Below are 24,468 nucleotides of genomic sequence, written 5' to 3'. Positions count from 1 at the left end.
AGGATACCAAATCAGCAAGACATAAGGTCCTTCCTTTATTTAGCACTAGATTTGATTTTTAACTTGATTTTAGCTATGAACCTCTGCAAGATAACCTGAATACTATGGAAAGCAAGTCTGCCAGTGAAAAACACAAAGGCCAGGGATCCTGATAATAAGAGAGGGTTGGACTGAGACAGACATAGATACGACCAATATGGTTAATTCTATGAAGTCCGTTTATTAAGTGCAGTGCAGCTACATATATACTATTCTACATTGTTTATACATGTAACAACTTTTTAATTGGCACACAGTAGAGGAAAGAATGTAAACATACATTGTTTGGTTTACCCTTAAGGTGGCTTACACCTGCATACTAACAATTCTATTCAGTGACCTTCAACACCCTATTATCTTTCCCAAACACCTTAATACCTAATTCTAATTACGCCACAACTAACTGAGAAATTTTTACTGTGCCACAGGCCTTGGGCCCCAACTAGGCCTCAGCTAGGCCTCAGTTAGGGTAGTTCAATATCTATGTATAAATCATGTTTTCTTTCCCTAAGAAATTCAGCTACAAAACACTTTTACTGTTTTTATCTAGAAGAACTTATAAAGAAAACATCAACTCTTTAAGTTGTGAAACAGCTGAATTTAATACAGTTTAAAATACACAATAAAAGAAATATCAACAGCTGACTAATCTTAAGACATCACTCTCCAAAACACACGTTAGTTAGTGGATATTAGCTACAGAAAATCAACAATATTTCTGCATAAACTGTGATAGAGCTTGGAAAATATAATTTTCAGAGAACATAACTGACAGCCAAGTGGTTAACTTGCTGAATGGAGGTGGTGAATCAGTCCATGAAAGAACCTGCAGATACTTGTAACCTCTGACATCTCAATTAGTTCCTTTCCAAGTCTTTCATTACAGAAGTAACTCTATAGCAGCAAATATTTTCATTACCGATGCTCTCCAGGTTTGTTTTTTAATTCAGTTATATGTATATAATACTCATACATTTTATTTCTAAGCACCTGAAAATTACTGGTGCCTCTTCTTATTTTCCATTCATTCCCAAAGACTTTTTTTAGACTTTCTTCACTCCACTGTAGATTAAAACACAGGCTGGAAAATTCTGCTTATATTAACAAAATTGTAATAAGATTTCTCTAGCACATCATGCTTAAATATACATTTAGTTTCTATTCCCACTTCCGTTTTATGTTTCCTGTGGCCATCAGTGCATAAAAGGGAAAAAGGGGTGAATTTTTACAACATGTAGTGCAGTTACAATTACAAAACTTTTTTCAAGCAATATAGTTTAAATTTCTCTTAGGATTTGTATTTCCAGTACAGTGCCCAGTATCACAAATATGTAGCATAGTGTTGCCATCTACTAACTTCAAATTTCTTCAAACAAAGGTGCCCACTCCTGCTCGCACCCTTTTTTCCAGCGCTTGCAACTTAACAGAGTAGGAATTCAGTCCTAGTGATTTCCATTGCCTTTACACTTCCCTCTTTGCAAAATGTACTTTCTGAAGTTTAAAACTAATGCTACTAATCACACTACAGCAAATTAAAAAGTACAGATATGTCCAAAATTGAAGAGCTGAGGAGATCAAGTCCTAGAGTGATTTTAATGTGCTTCTAGATATTGCTTTTGTTACAGTATTTTTAATATACCAAACCATATAAAATTACAAAATATTGCAAAAAGGCAAGAGAAACCTTGCTCTGAGTTTTTAAAACCTTTTAGTAGTTGCTGGTGCAAAGCTAATGGCATGGGTTCTTAATACAACCTTATCAATCCCTGTCCCTCTGCCACTTTTTCTATATGTAAAAAGAAACCTAGAATATTCACAGGTATAAAATATTGGTTTTTCACTATCAGAAGTCTTCATGTATTTCTGTTGATATCCTTATAGAAAATCTCTAAAAGAAAAATAAAGCAAGATCAGCTTAAGGTAATTTAATTTTACGGTTCTGCAATATAAAGTAAAAGGAGATAAAACAAAACAAAAGAAAAAACTGTTAAAGTGAAATACTGTGGGAAAAAATTAGAAAAATGTCTTAGTTTTCTTAGAGTGTAGCAGGGGGTTTTTACTGAATCAACAGTTTGGTTTTCTCTGAGCACTGAGAAAAAAGACCGTACAATCTAAAAAAAATTTCTGTTATTGTCAAACTCTAACATTGGATTAGTGCTATTTTATAGCCTGTAATTTAAAATGTCCATGATTCTATTTTGTTTAATTTCATCACTTTCTCTTATTTTCATAATATCTATTCTTAGTAACAGTTTTTACGTGTCTAAAGCAGAATTATCAACTAAGGATTGTTGATAAATATTCTCAGAATTACTGCATTGCCCTGCAAATCTCTATCTACAAGGGAAGGGTCTGACTTTTGATAAAAGAGATGCCATCACATACATAGACATCAGAGAATGATGGACTGGCAATGAATACCTCCCTCCAAAAATGATGCATTAAATGATGCAAATGATGCATACATTTTGGAATGGTTCTTCAATAATGCTGTTAGTTTTAGAAGGCAATTATATACCTTTAAGATCATATGTTGCGTAATTTTGAACAACTATTTATTTTCCAAAAGAAGGGATTTTTTTCTGCTGAAACTAGATTTTTTTTTTTTTTTAAAGGAAAAGCCCTACAGCCATGGTCTGTTCAGTAGTAAGTCAAATCTAAACAGAAATGGAAATGTTTGCTATTGGTTAGCAAAATATATGTTAACTCTGAATCTAGCTACCCAAACCAGACATTTTTTGTGTCAATACTTTTCCAAAAAGTATTTCATATTCTTCATGCTGTGAGGAAACATATAGCAAAATGGCTGAAATGCTTTGGATTAGTATATAAAATTCCTCAGGTAGAACGAAAGGAAGTTTTAGTTGCATCATTTATTTTAATATTATGCCACCTTTAGAGGGCCTCTTTCTATGAAAAGATTGGTAAATAAGAAGAATATATTAATTGACTGTTAGTAACTTTCAAGAACAGACACGTTGAACTAATAAACTGAATTTTATGTTGTATAATCAAGGGATATAATATTCATTATGTAAACAGAAATCAGTTCTGTGGCTGGTAAAATTTGTTTCTCTATAGCTTTGATGCATCTATCTAGGTAAAGAATGGTAATTTTCTATTGCATTTGTTGTTACACAATTCATAGCACTTAGTAACTGCTAAAATATGTAGATACCAACCTGAAAATCTCTAATGAATGTTAAAAAGAAGAAGATGAAACCAAAGGCCACTGTCCATTCACAGACTGCACTCATAAAATGGTAAGTATAATCCTGATGGAAGGAAAAAAAAATCAGATAAAACAGCTAAACAAAATATGGGTGGAATGATATAGACAATTCCTTCTGCAAATTCAACAAGTAAGATTTATAACTCATCATCCCTGTTGCATAAAAGTCAATTCATATTTTGTTTTTACAGAATGGTGAGTAAATTTATCAAGGTTGCACATGTTACATTGTGCAGTAACATCAAAGGCAGAGCAAGAAAACTGCAGTTAGCACAGTATTAAAACAAAGGTTGAATATAATATAAACCTGAAAACATTCAGTTGTTACGTTAAGATTACAGAAGTGCCCACAATCCAAACTTTCACTCAAAGCCACTGAGCTCAGTAATCCTGAGCAAATTCTCACTGGGTTTTGAAATGGAGGGCTACCCTTCATGACAGTTCCTGACCAGATTTTTGTTTTTAAGACTGTCATAGAAAATCTATGTCAGAATTCCAAATGTTTCTTAACATGTCATCAATAAATATACCATTTGTTTCAGTAAAACCATTTTTTCATCCTTGCATCTCATAAAAACCCACAAAATCCTTGAAGATATTACTAAGATTGTCTAATTTGTAAAGATTTATCTCAGCTGCCTTGCCACTGTTCGGTTGAAGTACATTTACTAAGTGTGCTCTTATTAAGCTCTTCAAGCAGGATATACTTTCTGCATTATTTAACCTGTTTTTTGAATACACTCTTTTAGCAAAATTTGTCCAAAAAGAAAAATTAGTTTTCATAGTTGGCATTCTGAAAACACTGAAATCAATTCAAATTGATTTAGGGTTTAGGTCAGACTCCAAAAATTTATGACAATATCAAAGATCATTTAATAAAGAAAAAAAAAGCTGAGAAAATCAATGTTGTAAAAAAACCCCAAAAACTACAGAATTAAATTGGTTCCCTTTTCGTTTCATGTGAGAAGTTCATTTCCAAGAAAATTGACTACAAAAGGAAGTAAAACATTTAATTTCCAGGCTTTTTTTTTTTTTTTTTTTTAGTCTTTTTCTATGGGAAACTTTCAAATTCTTGGTCAAAATGAAAGTCTAACTCTTTGAAGATTGATCATCCATGACAAGTTTTCTTACCCACACTAAAGACATCATTTTAATAAAGAAGTGACTGGAAACCAGCATTGCACAAAACTCTTCATGATAATGTACTATTTGAAGTCTCTGACATGTTTGTAATGCTTTAAGATAAATATAACACCATTCCCCAAATAAAATCACACAAGGGAAATTGGCTACCTAGTAAGATTTTACCTTTTCACCTGGAGTCCAATCAATTTTTGTCATGGAAACTTTTGAAGCAAACACAATCACTGGGGAAAACAGTGTAAAGGAAACTATACAATGTAGTCTATAGTAGAGTAAAAGTGAAAATGCCTGCTTACAAAAACACAGACCAGACCATCTTCCCTTTCTGTAGCACAGGAGATTCTAAACAAACCAGACCATCTTCCCTTTCTGTAGCACAGGAGATTTGAAACAACCAGAATATCAGATCAAGGTATTAAGAATACAAGTAAATGAAACATATTATTGCAAGGTAGAGTGGTAGCAGCAATCAAAACACATATTCTCCACAAATGAAGGTTTCCATAGGTTCTTTCAAAGTATAGACAGTAAGGAAGACACTCCAAAACTTGGCTGACATTTGTGACCAAGAACTGTGGGAGCAGAGTCCTGCACTGTTAGAAGTGGAACAAGTGGTTTCCAGTGATGCACAATAAGTGCCTTGATCTGTTTGTACAACTTCCTCTCTCGACTGAGGCCCTCTTTCAAAGCCCTTTCACAGCTGCTGAAACCAAAAGCGGGCTGTAGCTGACTGACTCACGCAATGAGCCGCTGCAATCAGTTTTCAACACTGGCAAGGCCTATAAAATTAGTGAGATGACTCTAATTATAGCATGCCAAGGGAAGTTATGCAGTGTGACTTTAGAAGAGGCTATTGAGGTCAAGAAACAAGCAACATGGTCAAAATCATCTGCTTAGGCTTGTATGCCACCTATGTTTTTAACTTCTGTGTGTTCATTGTAGAAGCAGTGGTTCCCTTTTTCAGATGTTCCTCCCTACACTCCTTCAAGTAAAGGAGGCTAGAAAGTTGTTCTAGCTTCACTAGTGTATGATTCTGTGAAGAACTCTAGGGCATTATTTTTAAATTTACTACTGAAATAAGAGATAAACCTTTTTAGAAGCCCCCCAAACTCATCTTTATGCTATTAATGGTGTCTCAACATGCTATATTAAATATACTAGAGAGCCCTAAGTAAAGAATGTGACCTTATTTTTATTCTTTATCAGCAATGATTTAACTTAAAAGGAAAACCATGAACACATAAAGGGAAAACCATGGGATACATTGTAAAGGATACTGGGAATGAAAGCAATGCATGATATGACAGATATGGCCATTCTTATGTGACACACAAAGTAAGTGTTCCATCGTGGGCAGGACTTGTAAGAGATTAGAGATTGAAGTGTGATGTATACAACACCCGAGCCAAATGCCACCAAAGCTCCTATGTCATGGACACTCGGAACAGCCAGCTCCTGGAAAGAGAATCAGCACAATGGTTAGCTGCTATTACCTGAAGAAACTAGCAGATAGTGAACATGAATGTAATTTTTCTGTATGATACACTGATTAGAGGAACTAGACTGAATACTAAGGAAGTAATTTCTAATTCCAGCTTTGCTTTGGTCTCCTGACTTGAAACATCACCTGACCTTGAGCAAATCTCACATCGTTTTCATGTCTCAGTTATTCTATTGGCAAATGGGGATTGGAATGTACTGATCACTAGTTGTACTAGTTGTACAGTGAAAAGATTGAAGACTTGCAAGCCACCATTTCCAACTTCCTGGGCAATTAAGGATGCTTGAAAATCTGCTAGGTCAGATGTTTAGCTAGATTAGATCCTTATTATGCTCAGAACCCTTTCTACAAACTGCACTCAATATGGAAAGCGGGGTCAAAGCAGAAGAAATAAAAATTAGGTGAGGAAGGTGTTGTAATAATAAACAGCCAGGACTCTCGTTTCTTCATGCAAGAAAAGCCTATTCTTTATCCACATAACTCACTTTTATACAGTTTTCACAGACCTCGTGTGCAACTTTAATTGGCTAGTAGTTTACTTACTATTTAATTCATTGGCCATCAGGTGATTTGTGTGGATGTTCTATGATTCAAGGGTTTACATTTTTCTTTTGTGGATTCTCATGGGACAGATCTATCATTTATGGAGGTACAGACTTGTTTTTCTCTCCAAGAATAGGTTGTTGTGTTCATTCTTATAATTTTTCATTATGGAAACTTACAAGCTACTTGTAGCTTAGCTAGAGTAGTAGGGCCTAAACCATATTTTATAAGGCTTTTCTTTTATAATATCTCTACCTGTCTGCAACAGGAAGGAGTTTATGGACTGACAATGAGACACAACAAAGATTAGATTAGAACCAGTGTTATAAATGTCAAGGAATCCCTTTGGAAACATCAGGATAAAAGTTTCTGCTTCCCTGACTCTCACAAATTATTTTGTATTCCTGATTTGTCTTTTCCCTATTGAAGCCAAGTTTGTTTCCTATTTCAGTCAGACATCATTCAACTGGTTTGTTTTGTTTTGTTTTGTTTTGTTTTGGTTTTTGGGGTTTTTTTTTGTACTACATATAAATCTTATCAATAAGAACAGAGATATTTTAAAGTAAAATATGATTAGAATAGACTGAAGTACTTGTGATGTTTGCAATCTGCACACACTGCCTGGATGCAAAGCTAAAAAGAACAAGTTATCATCTTAAGGCAGAGGGGTTTTTTGTCTGAAAATAGCATTTCCATTACATGTAAAACTGTAGTGGCTGTTGAAGCCCCAACGATCCTTATTTTCAATTTCTCTGTATGTCATCATGTCACTATATGAGCACAATAGTATTTAACAAAATGTTCCAAGGTAGACCATCCTTTAAAAGGAATAATGCAACTCCACAGATTTTAAGGCAATATCTCAAGCTGCCTGCCAATTAAATTTAATTTGATTTTAGGCTGAAGATTTCAGTGCAATTGTCCTAATACTTGTGTTAGAATCTACCTTATTATGTACTTTATGACTAGAAAAGGTGAAATTAATAATCTGCTTCAGTAATTTTTTCTGCCTCTTGAATTTTCCTTCAGACACCGAGAAGTGGACTTTGATTTGTAATGAGATGTCTAATCCTTTCTGGCAAAGTAAGCACTAGTTCTACACCACCTCCTACAGACTCAAAAGTTTAACAGGATGATGTTGTTGTCAATCTTCTAACCTTTCAGGTAAGATTATTTTGTAGAAAATGCTGCGAGTGTACCATCATTCATCCAAAAATGCAGATGCTTTTGTTAGTCTGACTTATTCTGCTCTACCTGATTATAGGCAAACTAAACTTGGAATAGCAAAGTTTTTTACATTCAAATTTTCGCAGAAAAAGATTTCTAGGAAAAAGCCCGTATAGTACAGACCTATTACAAGACAAGCACACAGAAAACTCCTTAACAGCAAAACTGCACAAGCAAACATTCTCATGTATAGGGAGGAAATAAATCTGTTGCAGTAAAACTACTGAAAAAAGGCAAGAGTAAGGAAGGCATTTTTACTCCATTTTCCAAGGATCCACATGGGGATAATATTAAACACTGTTACCTATTTGAAACTTTTAATGGTAAAACAATCTTATTTTATTTTTGTTTTTGCTACGAAAGTTATGGTCATACCTGAAAAGTTGCAACTATCCCCATTCCAGTACAGCCCATCAATCCGATACATAATGTAAACATATTGCATGAAGACCTAACAAAGTGTGATGATTCATTTTGTTTCTCTATTAATAAATATCTGATGTACATTGTAATTGCAGCTGAAAAAAAAAAACAACAAAAAGTGTTTTGTTCCATGATCATATATTGGTAACATTTTAACACCTTTTCCTGTAACACATGACATGCAGAATAGAATTATAAACACAATATAATAAAAATAGTACCTTTAACTCTACTAGAATGAAAAAGATAATTCAGATGAACTTTCAGACAGAACTTCAACATTATCTTCGTCTTAAAATTGCACATTCTTGTTCTCTAGAACTAACTGCACATCAGTTCAAGAAAAGCACTAATTTAAATCCCATTCTCCTGGGTGTTTTGGGCACAGAGGCATTGCCATTCCACGTTAGGAGCAGATGTTACAGGGATATAAGAACCATAAGCTGGAAGTGGGAAGCTTTATTCTGCTCTCAGATGCAGTCTTGTACCAGAACTACATCTCCTTATAATGGGTGGTCTGAAGAATTAACTCCTTTTTGCAGAGTCACTGCATACCTGGCCCTAATATGCAGTTCACTCCTGGAAAACACCTGTACTGAATTGGGAAATCATGGTTCTTCAGGCTGAAGATAAGCTGTATACTGAATTCCACAGTTCCATAACAGAGAACACAGTTTCAGCCTATCTACAGCTGGAAAAATAAATCAGGTAACTTTGCCCAGGCACTATGAGGTTACATGAAACACTCCAAGATAGTGTGACTGAACGAGGCTCTTATAAAAGGCAAAATATGTGATCTTCACTTTGCCTTAAGGCCACCATAGCTGCATGTATACAGAGGTACACAGTTCTAGATCCTCCATCCTCTAAAAGATAATAGAAAAATGCCAAACTTCCTGATTTACATCAGTCATTTTGTGGAGAAATAGGCACATTGTGGAGAAAACCAGGTGTTGCTTCAACACTGCTCTTTCCTTTGCTGCAGCATCTTAGAACCTAAAGTTTCCCTACATCAGAGTTTTTGCAGAGTAATTATGCCATCTTTGTTCCACTTTTTTCTTAAGTATGTGGACTACTTTGCTCTGACGAGGTGCTCTGAAGATGCACAAGTGCCTCTAAGCCTGCACTAACTGCTCCTAAGGACCCAACTCTCCAGGTATTACTTATATCTACCTGATAATGCCATTTGACTGTGGAGAAGTTGTTCTGTAGAATACTGAATACATTTCTTTAATTAAAGCAGGGAGCTATCATTAATTCTCATTTCTTCATTCTGGTCAACTCAAATACCTGATACATACCTAGAAGTGCTGAAATATTAATCATAAAACCAAAGACACCGCTCTCCGGGGGTTTAGTTCCAGTGTCGCTAAAGCAAAAAGAGAAATTAAAAGTTAATTGAGACCTGTGAAACATAAATGAGACAACTGAAATCCCAAGAGAAATATAATTTGCGTGAACTGCTGCTCTGTATGTAAGACAATTAATCTTCTGCTGCACTCTTAGCCTTTATTTGTAGTAGAGAATCATTCTTTTAAAAAACCTCTCATATTTTCAAAGCATACTCTTTGATCTGTATTTCTTCTTTTTCTGTATGCAATATGCAATGATGTGACAGACCCGTACTTTGTTCATGAATGACATGATTACATGAATGACATTTTAGAATTAACGTTTCTTTTATCTGCTGAATTAACACTCTGATAGAGTAAAAATATATCTAATGGTATCACTATCTTAAGATATGAGAGAATTGGGTTTAATTTCCTTAAAAGGACTTTACGCTATGAAACAAACTGTGTTCCAATGCCCAGGAATGTTCCTAGCAACTATTTAATTTACTAATATAGATATAGCTTAAGAGTACTCTATCTCCAAGGTGTTGTAAGTCTCTTCTGATGAAACAATTCACCTTTATAGGGTATTATTAGAAGTTTGCTGGGACAGAGAGAGGGAGCATGAGAGAATGTTTACAGAATTTTTATATATATCTACATGCATGTCTATATATATGAAAAATGTAATGTATAGAATTTTTTTTTTTTTTTGTACAAAATGGAACATCTTCACCATAGAATCCTTTTCCCTCTCTTCCCTACATATATGCAAACACCCGCCCAGAGAATGCCTTTTCCTCACAGAATGAACATATGTTCCTGGGAGTATGTGGGCTCAAGCCCCCCCAAGCAGAACTCTTCTGTGGAAGGTGAGTGCTCTGTTGAAAGAACAGTACTGTGATCTTGCCACCTCTTTGTACTATTTTTTGTTCTCTGATGTCTACTTTTTCTTGTTTTACATACAACCAGTTTATACCTATTTGATCAGGTTCTGTTGGTCAAGCCCACGGAAAACATCATGTTCTTCAATCTTTACATAACTTGGATGTGAGCTAAGTTTTCAGTTGCTGGGCAATACCAAGAGGCAGGATAGTGTGTTTGAACAGAAGCATACAAAAACTCTACTATCAGGTATGTGAACACATAAGGATTTTAGCTAATGCCAAAGTTTAGTGGCCACTGAGCAAAGATTCTGAGAACAAACCTTTCTCCTAGAGTGGAAATGTCAATCTGCTTGAGGGGAGGAAGGCTCTGCAGAGGGACCTGGACAGGATGGATTGATGGGCCAAGATAAATGGCAGGAGGTTCAGCATGACCAAGGGCTGGGTCCTACACTTAGGCCACAACTCCAGGAAGCACTGCAGGCTGGGGAACAGTGGCTGGAGAGCTGCCCAGCAGAAAAGAACCTGGGGGTGCTGGTTGACAGCAGCTAAAAATGAGCCAGTGTGTGCCCAGGTGGCCAAGAAGGCCAGCGGTATCCTGGCTTGTATCAGCAAGAGTGGCCAACAGAACCAGGGCAGTGATTGTTCCCCTGTTGCTGGCTCTGGTGAGGCCACACCTCGAGTGCTATTGTGAGTTTGGGCCCCTCACTGCAAGGAAGACACCGAGAGGCTGGAGCATGTCCAGAGAAGAGCAGCAGAGCTGGTGAAGGGTCTGGAGCACAAGTCTGATGAGAAGCAGCTGAGGAAGCTGGGGATGTTTAGCCTGGAGAACAGGAGGGCCAGGAGTGACCTTATCGCTCTCTACAACCACCTGAAAGGAGGCTGTAGCCAGGTGGGGGTTGGCCTCTTAGATAACAAGCAATAGGGCAAGAGGAAATAGCCTCAAGTTGTGCCAGGGGAGATTTAAATTGGATGTTAAGAAAAAATTTCCACACAGAAAGGGTGTTTAGACTTTGGAATGGACTGTCCAGAGAGGTGGTAGAATCACCATCCCTGGAAATGCTAAAAGAAAGCCTGGAGTTAGGGCTATGGTCTGGCTGATGTGGTGGAATTCAGCCACAAGTTGGACTCAGTAACCTCAGAGGTCCCTTTCCAACCTATGTTGATTCTGTGATTCTGTGTATAATGGGACAAGTAGGTACTAGCTAGGGGATTTTTTTTTGTCATCCAAGAAGATGAATACTCTTCATTCCAACAGGGAGGCTGGATTAGGTTTTAGTGCTAAGATTCTAAAGCTACCACTGAGTACAGCCAAAATGACCCCAGCATGAACACTCTCCACATGCAAAAGAGAAAGCACTCTCTACTTAAGCAATCACTCTCAAGGATTTTGACAATTTTGTTAAGTTTAGGACAGAAAAGTATGACCATCTCAAATTACTTGATTATCTTAGGAATTCATGTTTGCTCTCCACTCCCTTCTATGTTATAGAAGAATTTGTTAAACAAAAGTTGCTAAGATGATTTATCAGCAACAGGAGGAATCTTAGAATAAAGGTAGGATCGTTTCCCATGAAAAGCTGATTAAAAAAAAATAAATAAAAAAGAGAAAATGCATATATTTCTTTTTACTAGATTAGTTCCAAATTCTCAGACAACAAAATTTGCACGAGGCTTCTAGACAAGTTTCTTCAACTTGTCAGGCATTAGGAATCCCTATTCACCTGAATTTTCTTCTTGTAATGCTTTCTGAAAGCTTGTTCCAGCTTGCAGTCTGTATTAATCTTGTTTCTCTTTGACAGTGAAATTGATGAAAACAATAAACTAAGTATTTTTGCTTGTTTGACACTCCTTAAAATCATCTTAATTCATGTTTCATTTAGCCCATTTTTTAACCTTGAACTTCATATTTTCCTTTTGTTTCAGGAGTGTTTTCATTAACACGACAAAGAAGTCCATTTAAAACGTGGGCCACTTCTGACAATCTTCAAGGACTTTCTCAAATCAGAAACCACTCTGTGGTAAGTACAGGACTGTAATCACTTCAAAGCTTTTGAAAGGCTTTAGGTGAGAAGAGGATGGAATTGGCACACACATAGAAAACCATCTGAAGTTCTTGGAATACATTTTAAGAGCAATCCAAATAACCTGAAATTGCACTGATCTCCATTTTTAAATAAAATATTTTCTCAAGCTAAAGGTTTATAGGTGATTTTTGCTGTTGTGGATTTTTAAACTCAACAATCTTAGATTATGCTGTAAATAAAATTCATACTAGGAATATTGTATCACAATCTATTTACAAATTACTGCATTAGACTTTGAAGGATGCAATCTTCTTAATGCTATATTTTCCACTAAAAAATCCATAAAGCTAAATGAAGATTTGGGTTCATATTAATTTTTTTTCAAGTCTGCTGCTTAAAAAAAAAAAAAAAAAAAAAAAAAAAAAAAAAAAACAAAAACCAAAAAAAACCAGCAAAAAAAAGTATTAGTGAAAGCCCCCTCCTTTTTATGAAGAAGATAAAAGGAAACAGCATATGAGAAGCAAAAATGTGCTCACTTATTTGAGCTGGTACATAGGTGAGCTCAATCACCATGGAAAAGATGAGGAACCCTGTATGAAAATGACAGCAATTTGTGTCACCATCTCATGCAGTAGAATTTTAAAAACAGTCTTCTCAAGAGTGGAAAGACAAGAAGGTGAAGGAGACAAGGAATAAATATTTTAGGACCAAAAGACTCATCATCATTGAATTTTCTTCACAACCATCATAAACTATTTCTCTTCAAACTGAAGTCCCAAATTTTTAAAATAGGAAGATTCTATTCCACCTACAGGGATTCTGATTTCTCCAGAGGCACCAACTGGTAGCAAATACCTTCAGGAAAATTTCCTTTACTCTTTCACTGACAGTTCAAACAAGCAAACAGCCATCCCAGCACATCAAAATTGGTTTGGATTTTGAGCAGTACGAGCAACAGGACTAACCTGGGCACAACCTCATCATTCTTTAGGACTCAGTTGCTAGAAAACACAAAATCATATTCATTTTATCGACCAAGAAATGTATTTATATGGTTTACTTGATGAGACATTAGCACAGCCTCAATGACAAATCTAGGTGTGGTCTCTGGCTGTGACAGCTGCTACATAGTAAGCAAATAAAATTCATGTTACTTCAAGACATACACAGAGTACTTGGGGAATGTATATAAGAATCACAGCAATGTTGAACTAAAGTTTGTCAGTATCCTTCTCCTTTGTGTAACTGGAATTTCCCCATATGTGCTCTATTTAATTCTTATAGTTCATATTAAGATATTGCACAACTGAAATGTTGCAACATTCTTCCTCTTTTTTAACACTCTTAGTTTTACTAAATCACATTCTCAATCATATGATTCAGATTCTTAGGCTAAAGTAATGACTAGCTTATTAAGAATGTGAATATGGTATGACTATTGTCCTGAGTACTTAGAAGAAAATCTTGTATTATTCCCAAGTACATCTTCCATCTTATGCTTAGACCATGCGCCTTTAGAATTATTGCAGGTGCTTCACCAATAGTCAACAAACAGCCTTAGTCCAAATGTGCTGTTGAAAGGATGTAACATAAAAAAAGTGTTTTAAAAAGCTTTACTAGTAAATGCAGAGGGCCTGAAACGTGAGTGGGAATAACTGGTGCAGCCTCTTGAGTCTTTGTTTTATTTAGTTTTTTTAGGGCATATGGAGTTTTATTGTGATTCCATAGCTAAAGGATAAAAACAATGTTTTCTGGGAGCTATTCCATTAAGTTGATATGGAAGCTGTGATACATTCATTAGAGTTGTACACTTGTAGCATAAAGGTTTGGTCCATCACTTTTAGAAAGAATGACACAATTAAGATAGCTGGGCTGTCAAAATCCTAACTGCAAACAAAACTATACATAAAAAACACATCCCATTTTCTCATATATTTTATTCTATGACATGACTTTAACATAAGAAACATAATTTGTCAAATTTCTTACTACAGGATCTCAAAATATTTCTGAACACATCATGTACAGTTTTATCGAATTATTTCTTTTGTTAGTTAATAATGGATAAATTGTACTGATGGCAAGCACTTTTGTGTTAGTAAAGCTTTGTGTGTAATTAAGGATGAGCAGTGGGATATTTGCTCAAGTACAAGAACAAGGCTTTCCAAGAGCTTTCCAGATTTGTGCAGAGAGTCTTAAAAAGTTTGCTAATATAAGCATGAAGCCCAACTTTCTCTGGCTCAGTTTGAATGAAGCTCAGCTATCTTGTGGGTTGTGGTGTCATTTGCTCTTGCCTGTGATGGCAAACCCTAATTTTTAATCAAATTTTCTTGCATGTGATGATCAGGTTAGCAGGCTTCATAAAATGATGTATGTCCAAAAAGTCCTTCAAGGAATTAGGTCCAGATGTATCTTGAAAGATATATTTTAAAATTTTGTTTAGATTTTCTGTATATCAGAGACACTTTTGGATTTCTGGCTAACCTTCAATCGATTGAGAAATAAATACTAGTTTAAATTTCATAGTTTAGATTTAAATGTTAAACATAAGCCATGCACAAAGTATGATTTACACAGAATTGCACTTAAATGAAAAAGGTTATAGAAAAGAGATGTGAGGCATCTCTCAGGAAGTCTTTTAAACCCATTGGGCATATAGTGAAATATAAAAAATGCATGTTTGTGGGGATGTGTGTACTGCAAAAGCCATCACAGGACTTTGGGTCCACTGGTGCACTTTGGCCTACTTCTGGAGTTATACAAACAAAATCACACTTCGACCAGGTAATCGTGAAGTTTTTCTAGGATCAGGCCTGCGTTCACTGCAGCAAAAAACTTTCATGTCCTTTCCATCGTGTCTCCAGCGTCTGTGTGCAGTGGCTCTCAGAGTTGTGGGAAGTGTGCTGGGTGCCGGGAGTGCCCAACGTGTCCCCCTGTCACCGGGAGGCCCCGGCGCCACTGCCTCTCCTCCCCTGGGGACCCCACACTCCCTCCGGGAAGCCCCTCAGGACATAGCCCATGGTCACATACAAACCCCGCACCTCGGCCGCTCCCCCGCGCCTCCGCCTCACCTGATGTAGGGGACGAGGGGCTCGACGTGCCCCGCCAGCACGGCGATCATATAGGAGATGATGAAGGCAGCCGAGGACCAGCTGACGAGCAAAGCGGGCACGAAAGCCACGCCGGGCATGCAGCACAGCATCGCCGGCGACTGCCCTGCCCGGGGCATCGGCAGCTGGGCGGCAGCGCTCTGGAGTCGCGGCCCGGGAGCGGGGACTCGCGGCGCGCATCCGCGTTCCCCCCGCGTCTGTCCCCGTCGGCAGACCAGGGGATGCCCCTGGCTTCCCTTCACTTTCGGTTCTCCGCTGCGCTCTCCGCCCCCGACGGCGGCGGAGAGCCAGGGACAGCCGTGGGCCCCTTCGCCTTTCACCGCTGCCGGCACCTGAAGCGCTTCAGAGAGTTAGTGACTGCAGAAAGTCAGCCCACAGCCCGTGTCCCCGTCGCTGCCGGCTCTCCGGGCCGCACACGCCCCGTCGGGGCAGGGAGGCGGGCGGTGAGGTGCTGCCAGGGAGTGCTAGCCGGGGTCTGCGGGTCGTACCGGCGGCTTGTGCCTTCACAGTCGTCTTTAAAAGGGCTAAAAACGGGGTCTAGTATGAGCGTGCTCTTTGCAATTCGCCGGCCGGGGAGAGGCCGTGGGGACAGAGGAACCGAGTCAGAAACTGTGCAGGTCCCATTACGGAGTCCTGCACACACCTCAGTCGCCTTGGACCTTCGTTTCAAACACATAATGTAGCTTTGATTTGCAAATCTTCCCTGAGATTCACTTTTCCACATGCTTAGTCGTAGTTTAATTCAAAATCATGCCGTGTTCAGCATTTTCACTTTGGACATGAAGCCATGTCCTGGAGCCTTGACAACATCTGCCAAGGGTGTTTCTGTTTCCTTTGATTGTTTGTAGTTTGTTGTAGTTACAAATCATCTAAACCCAAGGTCACCATTCTGCTTCAAAGACGTGTGTGCATACTCTGCCTCTCTCCCTGAGAATGTATTGAGGGTCTTGCCTTTGGTGCACATTCTCTCTGGTGGATGCACACAATGTGAGTACTTGGCATGCCTTTGAAGGTATTAGGAAGGGAGATAAAAATTAAATGAAAGGACTAGAGACAGTATATCTTAATGCAAGTTAAGAAAGTTAACAGAAGTTAACAGAAAAGTTTAAAAAAAAAAAATTACCACTGAGACTGGAGATAGTCTACAACCTTCTTCTTGCAGTAGCAAGTTGCTCATGTTCTTAACATATAAATTAAGCATAATAGTTCATGTCACAAATTCATACTTCACATTTCCACAGCTAATCTGCCTTCTAGTAATTTTGAGTGACAGAAATTTCTGACTGGAAGAACAGGTTTATTTCTCTTTATGTTAAAGGTGCAAAAATAATGGAAGGGAGCTAATATTTGAGCTGTCTTAACACGCTGATTTAAAAAATTCTGTTTAAGCATGCCTCAATATCAGGTATCTTAGTTTTTTTCCTCTTGAAACTGAAAATCAAGGAAATACTATAGAGGAACTAAATCTAGCGTCTTTGGTAAATAAATGAATGGCAGAAACATTTCAATGATAATTATATTTATAGCACTAGAATTTTACAATTTTTTGTGTATCAATAATTTAGTTATTCTGGTTTGATCCCTTGCAAAGAGGATGGAATTCACTTTATTTTACTGCATCAACATTTAAGTCACATTGTTGGAAAAATGTTCCCTCCACAGTTCTGCAAATTCCTTGTACTACCTTTATAGTTTTGTAAGTAGTAAATAAATTACTCTTAAGTGTGAGTTGAGTATTTAAATAATTCACATGACTTTCTGAAGTGCCTGGACACTATTTGGAGTGAATAAAAGGACACATTTGGCTCAAGCAGGTGGCAACTGACTGTTTGGTGACTAGCAAAGGCTCCCATTGCTATGTAAACATTTATTACAGCTCACATGATGTTTCATTTTCTTTATAACTTTATTGTAGAAGGGAGTCAGTAACAACATATAATTTGAGCAGTGATCTTTAATTGGTTTTTATCAGAAGCATGATCTTTAAAGATCATTAGAAACTGTACAGAGTAACAAATTCAGGTTACTCATAAACTTGGGATGAGTAGTTTCATTTACTGGACTTGAGAACACTATTTCATAGAAGGTCTATGTATTTTAATTTATTTTGTTTTCAATAAATTATATTAAAACCCTAGCAATATAAAAATATAAAATAACAATGGATTTTAATATAGCTCCATGGGATTTTTGTAGATGAAACTGGATTGGGGAAGAGCTGGCGCAGCTTGGGAGTCCCAGAGGCAAGATCATGTCTTGTCTGTACCAGTTCCTTCACACTCATGAGCAGCAGTTAATGGCTGGAATCAATGGTCTTAGAGGTATTTTCCTGCTCAAACTATTCTTTGTCTCTATGTTCTGAAATAAAATAGATACGAAGAAAAGCTAATATGGCTTTCCAAAAAGGTATTGTAGCAATTACTCCCACTCTACTCTCTATGTAGTCTCTTGAGCATTTTAAAATATAAAAGTATATTTTCAACTATCAAAGGAAATTATTAATCCTAAAGAGGTCCTTTAACTATTCAATTCTTCTGTCTCATACTGTGATCCATACCAAATGATGGAGAGCTAACTAACCAAAATTAGATGCTTTTCTAATGTTCTGAGTCTCTATTTCACTACTGTGATGTAAAAGGTACATGCTATTTGATCCAGCCACAAAATCCAACCCACTGTAAATCACTAAAAGCACCTCCATTATTTTCTGCTCTGTGCTGCTGAGTGGATTTAAAAGACTACCCTGCCCATTTCAACTGTCCAATCTATAGTCTGTTCTCTGTGCCATTGCAACCTGGCAGGATTAACACAAGAAATAAAAATTCCATCACTATGATCTAACAAAGCCATCGGTGTACTAAAGTCTCTGTGTTTCTAGTGTTAAAGTAAAAAATAATGCCTTTTTTACCCTACAGAATAATCAAACATTTCATAGAACCAGACTACTGTGAGAAATTCTATTCTACCCTATTCTATTCTACTCTAGTTAAAATGATAGTTAAGTATCAAGGATAATCAACTCTACCTGTATATTTTCAAAAAGAATGATGAAATTTAATATTTTGAAAATAAGGCTACATTCATATATTTTCTAATATACATTAAATATATTAAATCACGGCCTGCAGAGATTTTCCAGGATATTTCATTCACTTCATTAGGGAGTTTGGAAACAGACATACAGATATGATCTGGTTTGAAGGCCACCATCTATTTAAATTTTAGTTTAACATTGCTAAGAGCATATCTCTTTAAAAAGCAAGGGCTTGCTATAAAGAAAACCAAGAACAAAAAACACAACACCCCAACGAAAACTACAAAAGCCCCAAACTAACCAAAACCAAGAGCAAATGCCAGATTCTGCAGAGTTTCAAAAGGTTTCTTCTGGCTTTCTGCAAGCATTTATTATTTTAGTTTGAAGTGTGCAGGAAATAACAGATCTTTTAGAGTAAAATGTTGGCAAATATTATGCTTAGAAAATCTGATTTTGCTGCCAGATGCACATGCTGCCTCAGCTTCATCTAGATGCTCACTTTCAGAGATTTTTTAAATGGCATTGTTCCAGTCCTTTGCTCTCTAGGCACTGCTTTTTCATCTATTTCTGAGATACTACTGTTTTCTCTTTAGTTATACTTCATTTTTACCAGCCATGCTCTTCAGATTATTTTAAACCTTCTTTCCAGCATCTGGACAAATAAAAAGGAAGAGGAAATGGTAGGAACTGACTGATGTTTCAGAGACATTTTTTCCAGTAGAGAAATGGGTAAAAGCTAAAAAAAAGCCAGGATTCTATATGCTATGAAGAAAATTTTCAAGTAAACATCATAAATGTTCCTTGCATACCTGTTCAGAGGGTTGGGATCTGAACATCTGAGGGTTTTCAAAAGTACTGAAATACTGAACACGATTTTAAAATATTCACTTTTGCAGCTGTACTAAGTAAAAACACTCACTAGCTGTATATAATTAGAATGCATTTGCTCATGAGTCTAAAATTACTGTGGACTGATTAAGAGATAATCCATTATAAGACACAGAAGCAAGGTCTAACAGTACCTCTCAGAAACCAATTACTTATATTCAATCTCTATTTTAGAGGTAATGTCAGTGGGATTGAGTCTCACCAGAGCCTAAGAGCTCTATAAATGGTGAGTCAAAATGAGATTATGTTTTGAAGGATAGAACACTGCTCAGTCACTGTCTTTTACTCTTTTGTGTCCTGAGTGACTAATGTGATTTAATTATTGCATTTGACAGATAGTAATACTACCAAATTCACAGTGCCATACCAAGCTATTAATTTCAGAAGCATAGATATCATAGTTTTTGGGAGGGTGGAATGGCAGAGAGAGAAGTCCTAGAAGGCACAGTTATCTCACAGTTCCTTTCCATAAAGACTGCTTATTCAGCTCTTCAAAGTAGTGACAAACTTTCCACAGGCAAGTCACTACGTCTCTATTCTGAAGTTTTACTTGCCTGTCTTCAGACACCTCTGAATGCTCAGAAGATCAGAGCATTCACAAATGAAACCAAAATCCCTAAGAGTGAACTGCTGGGCCTTCAGGATACTATGAGTTATCTCCTGTATTTTGAAAAGTCAGACTTCAAGTGGAACAAGCATCAAACTGGCTGAATTTTGTCTCTACCTTTGTGGTCAATAATTTTTGCCTCATAAAAGTGCTACAAGTTTAAGTTTAATTCATGTTTATGAAAGAGACTATACAGAGACAAATACAGGAGACCTATGTTGATGTTAATTCTCTTTTCTTTAGAACAAGATTCACAAAATGTCCAGTGAATAATATTCTTGGCTAACATAAAAGCTTGAGATGTTTAGTTAAATATTTTTAGTCTTCTGCCTCAACCAAAGATAATTACACTGTTGCCTTGGATGTTTAGCTCTTACTGTTCTCCTTCCCCAGCAAATGCGAATGCAAAAGACCTGGAAAAAACTACTACTGGCCCAATTTACCATGTCCAGTAAGAAGTTCTACCTTCCTCAAGATTTTGAGCATTACAGAATCTCCATTCCTGTTCAAAGAAAGTAAATATTACTTTTCTTCTCAAAGTAGCTTCTACCCCCTCTTAGAAAGGTGTAATTGTAGTAAGAAAAACATCTAAAATTCAGTTTTATAAGAGCCAAGAGAGAAAAAAAAAATTAGTGAAGGCAACTTGCAGAAAATCAAGATTAAGATCAAGTGTGTTTATAACTATTTGACTGCTTATTTAGATTACATCATAATCCACAGGAGGCATGCCGTTGTGTTGTGTGCTGCTACGTGCACCTTTGAGTTACTACAAATACAAGAACAGTCAAGTAGATTATCCCAAGAGTCCAATGGTTTACATGGATAACGACTTGGCAAGGCCCTTAGGTATATGTTACATTATAATGGCAGCACCTAATTTTTACAGATCCTGACATCTAGTGGAATTTATTGCTCCTAGCAGAATATCTGGGTTCATTTGCATCTCCAATGACTCTGAGAAATGGAGTAAGTTAAGTATTGCTCTCTTGGATACAATTACAAAGTTCTCACCTGGAGAATTGCTCAAGCAGTGCATTAGATAAAATGTGAAAACAGAATTTGGCCTAAGCCCTGCTCCTTTCAGACACATGCCCACAAAGACAGCTACTAAGAGATACAAGGCCCCTCATTTGGTTTCTGGTTTTGATCATGGAAATAATTTCTAGTAATGGACTAAAATAATCCCAGCAACATTGATAGATTGTCTCAAAAGGTATTTGAGCCTGCATCTGCTATGTGTACCTTAATAGCTTTCCTGTTACCCCACGCCTTTAGAGGGGCAACACGTTGTGACGTGGGAGTGGAGCCTCACAGAGGACAGCAGGCAGCAGCTTGGTGAATCATGGAAAGCTCTTTATTATCTGACTCCAATAGGCTTATATACATTTTGTACAGAGGGCCAAGATTGGCCCAAGGAGGTTACAACCTCCTGACTCTATTGGTCAATATGACCATCAGTCAAGTTCTCTCTCAGAGAACAAGAATGCAAAACATAGAGATAATTTCTAAGAATACATATTGTTTACATGAAGCAGCGTGAGAAAGCTGCTACAAAGACTCAAACACTTGAAGGCAAGAAATTCAGGGACGACACTTTCCATTAATTAGCAAGCTGAGGGTGGCCTTGTTTTCATCCATATTCCATGCCTTTCACAGAATCACAGAACCATCAAGGTTGGAAGATGTTAAGGTTAAAGATCATCCAGTTCAACCATCAACCCACCATAATCATCCCTAAAATGCATCCCCAAGTGCCACATCCAGACACCTCTTGAACACTTCCAGAGACAGTGACCCTAACACATCTCCGTGCAACTTATTCCAGTGCCTGACCAGTCATTCAGTGACTCTTTTTCTTTCTAATATCTAATCTAAATCCTACCTGGCACAACTTGAGGCCATTTCCTCTCATCCTTTCACTTGAGACATGGCAGATGAGGTCGACTCCCATTTCACTCCAACATCCTTTCAGACGACTGTTGAGAGCAATGAGGTCCCACCTGAGCCTCCTCCTGCAGACCAAACAACCTCATTTATTCAGAATAATTAAAACTTTGATGGACTGAAGACAGGAAGAGCCTATGTGTCCATGGCAAAATGGAATAAAGGGGAACATCTGGAATACAGAGTCCTGTTTCCTGTCACAAACTGGTGAGGCTGTCTCTCAAGGCTTGCTAGGTATTCATGCTATTCCTATTTGAAATATATTCCAGAACATGGTTTTGTCTCCTTTTTGTGTGTCAAAACCTTTTTGTATCTTTTTAGAAAGTAGGATCTGGTTGTTCCTTTCCATGCACCTATTTCAATTTAAATATATATTCCTTGAATAGAACTATTCTACAAGAAAGGACAGATATAGTGCCATCATGATTTGTTCAGCACCTTTTTATACCTCTGTGTCTAATGGTATGCTTTGTCTGATACTTTATAAAATAATTTAAAGAATATGTGAATTTTAATGGCTTTATTACACTAGTATCATATGGATATATTTATTAGTCTGTATAAACTTATCATCTCATACTTTGTACTAATTATTAATCTAGGTCTTGAAGTAAATCAGCTTCTCCTGACTGGTTTTCTGCTTTGGTGAGAGATACATTGGTGATGTATCTCTCAGCTTCATCTTTTCAGCACATTCAGTTTCATTTCTGCATTTACATTGGATTATCAACCAAAAATAGATTTTTTTTTTTAACCAGAAATAGGGGGTATTCTCATAATCTGAATATGTGCTATACCTCAGTTCTCAATGAAAACCTCAATTTCCTGACTCAGAATACCACACCATCACTTAAGAGGGTTACTGGTGGAGCTCTTCAAAAGCAGCTCTTGAGGAGAAAACATAGCAAGAAACTAGTTAGCAAGAAACTAACTACTAGTACCACAGCAAAGTGCGGTAGGCAGTGGTAAAGAGATGTTGCTAGGCAGTAATAATAGCTGAGTACTAATAGTTTAATAATAATAGCACACTTCTTGAGCAGGAGGGGCAGGTGAAGGAATATGGAAAGATTATATTCCCCTAGGGCAGTACTTTGGCACATGGGTGAGAACATGTGAAGGAGAGAAAAGTTTAGCTAGAGTCTTCTGTGTACCAGGACTGGAAGGCTGAGTTATCACAAAGGGCCAAATAAGTATTATCAGGCTGATAACACACCTTAAGGAGAAACATAGAACTATGAGGTGGGCTCTGAGGCTCTGCAGGGAACCCCTGGTAAATTCACCATCCTGTCCCATGGCCCATTGTCAGAAAAATCCACAAATGCCAGAGGTTTATGTCCAAAAAGGAGACAGGAGTCCTGCAACTTTATCGAATAAAGTGAGAGAGTCCACTGGGGCACACACCCACAGGGTTTTCTCTCTCAAGGTTTTGGAGGACATCAGCTCCTTTTATCCTAACTCCAGGCCACATGTTGCCCTTTTCCTTTCCCCACTGGCTGAGGTACAGGGAAGGTACAGCCTTCCAGAACCACCTACCACATATCCGGCCCTTGAACCTACTATTTTACCCCAAAGTTCAGAAACTCAGGCTCGTGCAGTCTGTTTCAGGAGCCGAGCTGTCTGGGCTTTGCAACAGACCTGCTGCCCAGAGTCAGTAGGGACATTAAAGTCCCATTTCAAATACGTTAACACTCATACCTTCACCCATCAAATTGTCTGTAGGGACATGAGCTTTACTCTAACCCTGGAGAAAGACAAAAATGCTGTGACACTAAAAACTATATAGGAGAAGGGCTCAGTGGCTTGAGGGAGATGTGTGAAAGAGCCGTGCCCTCCTGGACAGTTTTAAAGTACTGCCAGCTGTAGTCCTCCCACACCACCACTGTGTAAATATACTGGGGCAAAGTTCTGGAAAGGGTCAGCCATTGTTACCTCACACAGGAAATAGAAGATCTCAAGGACAATGTTTGTGACTCTGAAAAGTCACTGCAGGGAGTTTTAAAAAATACTGAGAAGACCTTCTGATGCAGGGATAGACTTCAGAGGCAGGGGCTACATGCTGGGCCTCTTGCAGGCCTCATTCTGCATCCCATCACTCTGCTCCGGCCGCCAGCGGTGCCTTATCGATGTTTGACAGCGGCGGTAACAAGAGCGTCCGTCCTGTGCAAGTGACTGAACTTCATGGCAGTATCCAGAGTGTGCTGTCAGCTACTGAACGCTAACTAGTTTCTTGTTATGTTTTTTCCTCAAGAGCTGTTCTTGAAGAACTCCATCAGCCACCCTCTCTAGCCTGCTGATTTCCACTCCTCGATCCCATCCTCACACTTCATTTCTGTGCCATAATACGCACGGACTGCTTAAATTAAATCTCAGCACGCAGCTCGGCTGTATCTGTGTGATGTCCGCAAGCCCCCAGCGATGGGAACAGCCAATTCGCCGCCCCCGGGAGCGCCGGGAGCTCCTCTCCCTCTGCGCGGCCCGCCAGGGGCGCGGCGCGGCGCGAGCGCTGCAGCGCGGCCCCTCCGCTACCGCCAG

General features: G+C 37.9%; 1 protein-coding gene across 2 annotated transcripts; it reads right to left on the bottom strand.

The window, feature by feature from the left end:
• Positions 1–267: 267 nt before the first annotated feature.
• DRAM1 (DNA damage regulated autophagy modulator 1) lies at positions 268–24,300 on the bottom strand (the record flags this gene model as incomplete). Of its 2 annotated transcripts, XM_083858673.1 has the most annotated exons (8): positions 268–1,927; positions 3,222–3,314; positions 4,580–4,638; positions 5,692–5,869; positions 8,061–8,203; positions 9,410–9,477; positions 21,875–22,004; positions 23,866–24,300. In XM_083858673.1, the coding sequence occupies 7 exons, from the start codon at positions 21,892–21,894 to the stop codon at positions 1,883–1,885; spliced, it is 606 nt and encodes a 201-aa protein (XP_083714799.1). In that variant the 3' UTR covers positions 268–1,882. The 2 variants fall into 2 exon arrangements, with proteins under 2 accessions (XP_083714799.1, XP_083714798.1); XM_083858672.1 differs by lacking the exons at positions 21,875–22,004; positions 23,866–24,300 and adding an exon at positions 15,425–15,582.
• Between the last annotated feature and the right edge of the window lie 168 nt (positions 24,301–24,468).

Source organism: Zosterops lateralis, assembly GCF_965231275.1.
Source record: "Zosterops lateralis genome assembly, chromosome: 4".
NCBI lineage: Eukaryota > Metazoa > Chordata > Aves > Passeriformes > Zosteropidae > Zosterops > Zosterops lateralis.
The sequence above is the reverse complement of the archived record's forward strand: the minus strand, read 5'-3'. Positions and strand labels throughout refer to the sequence as shown.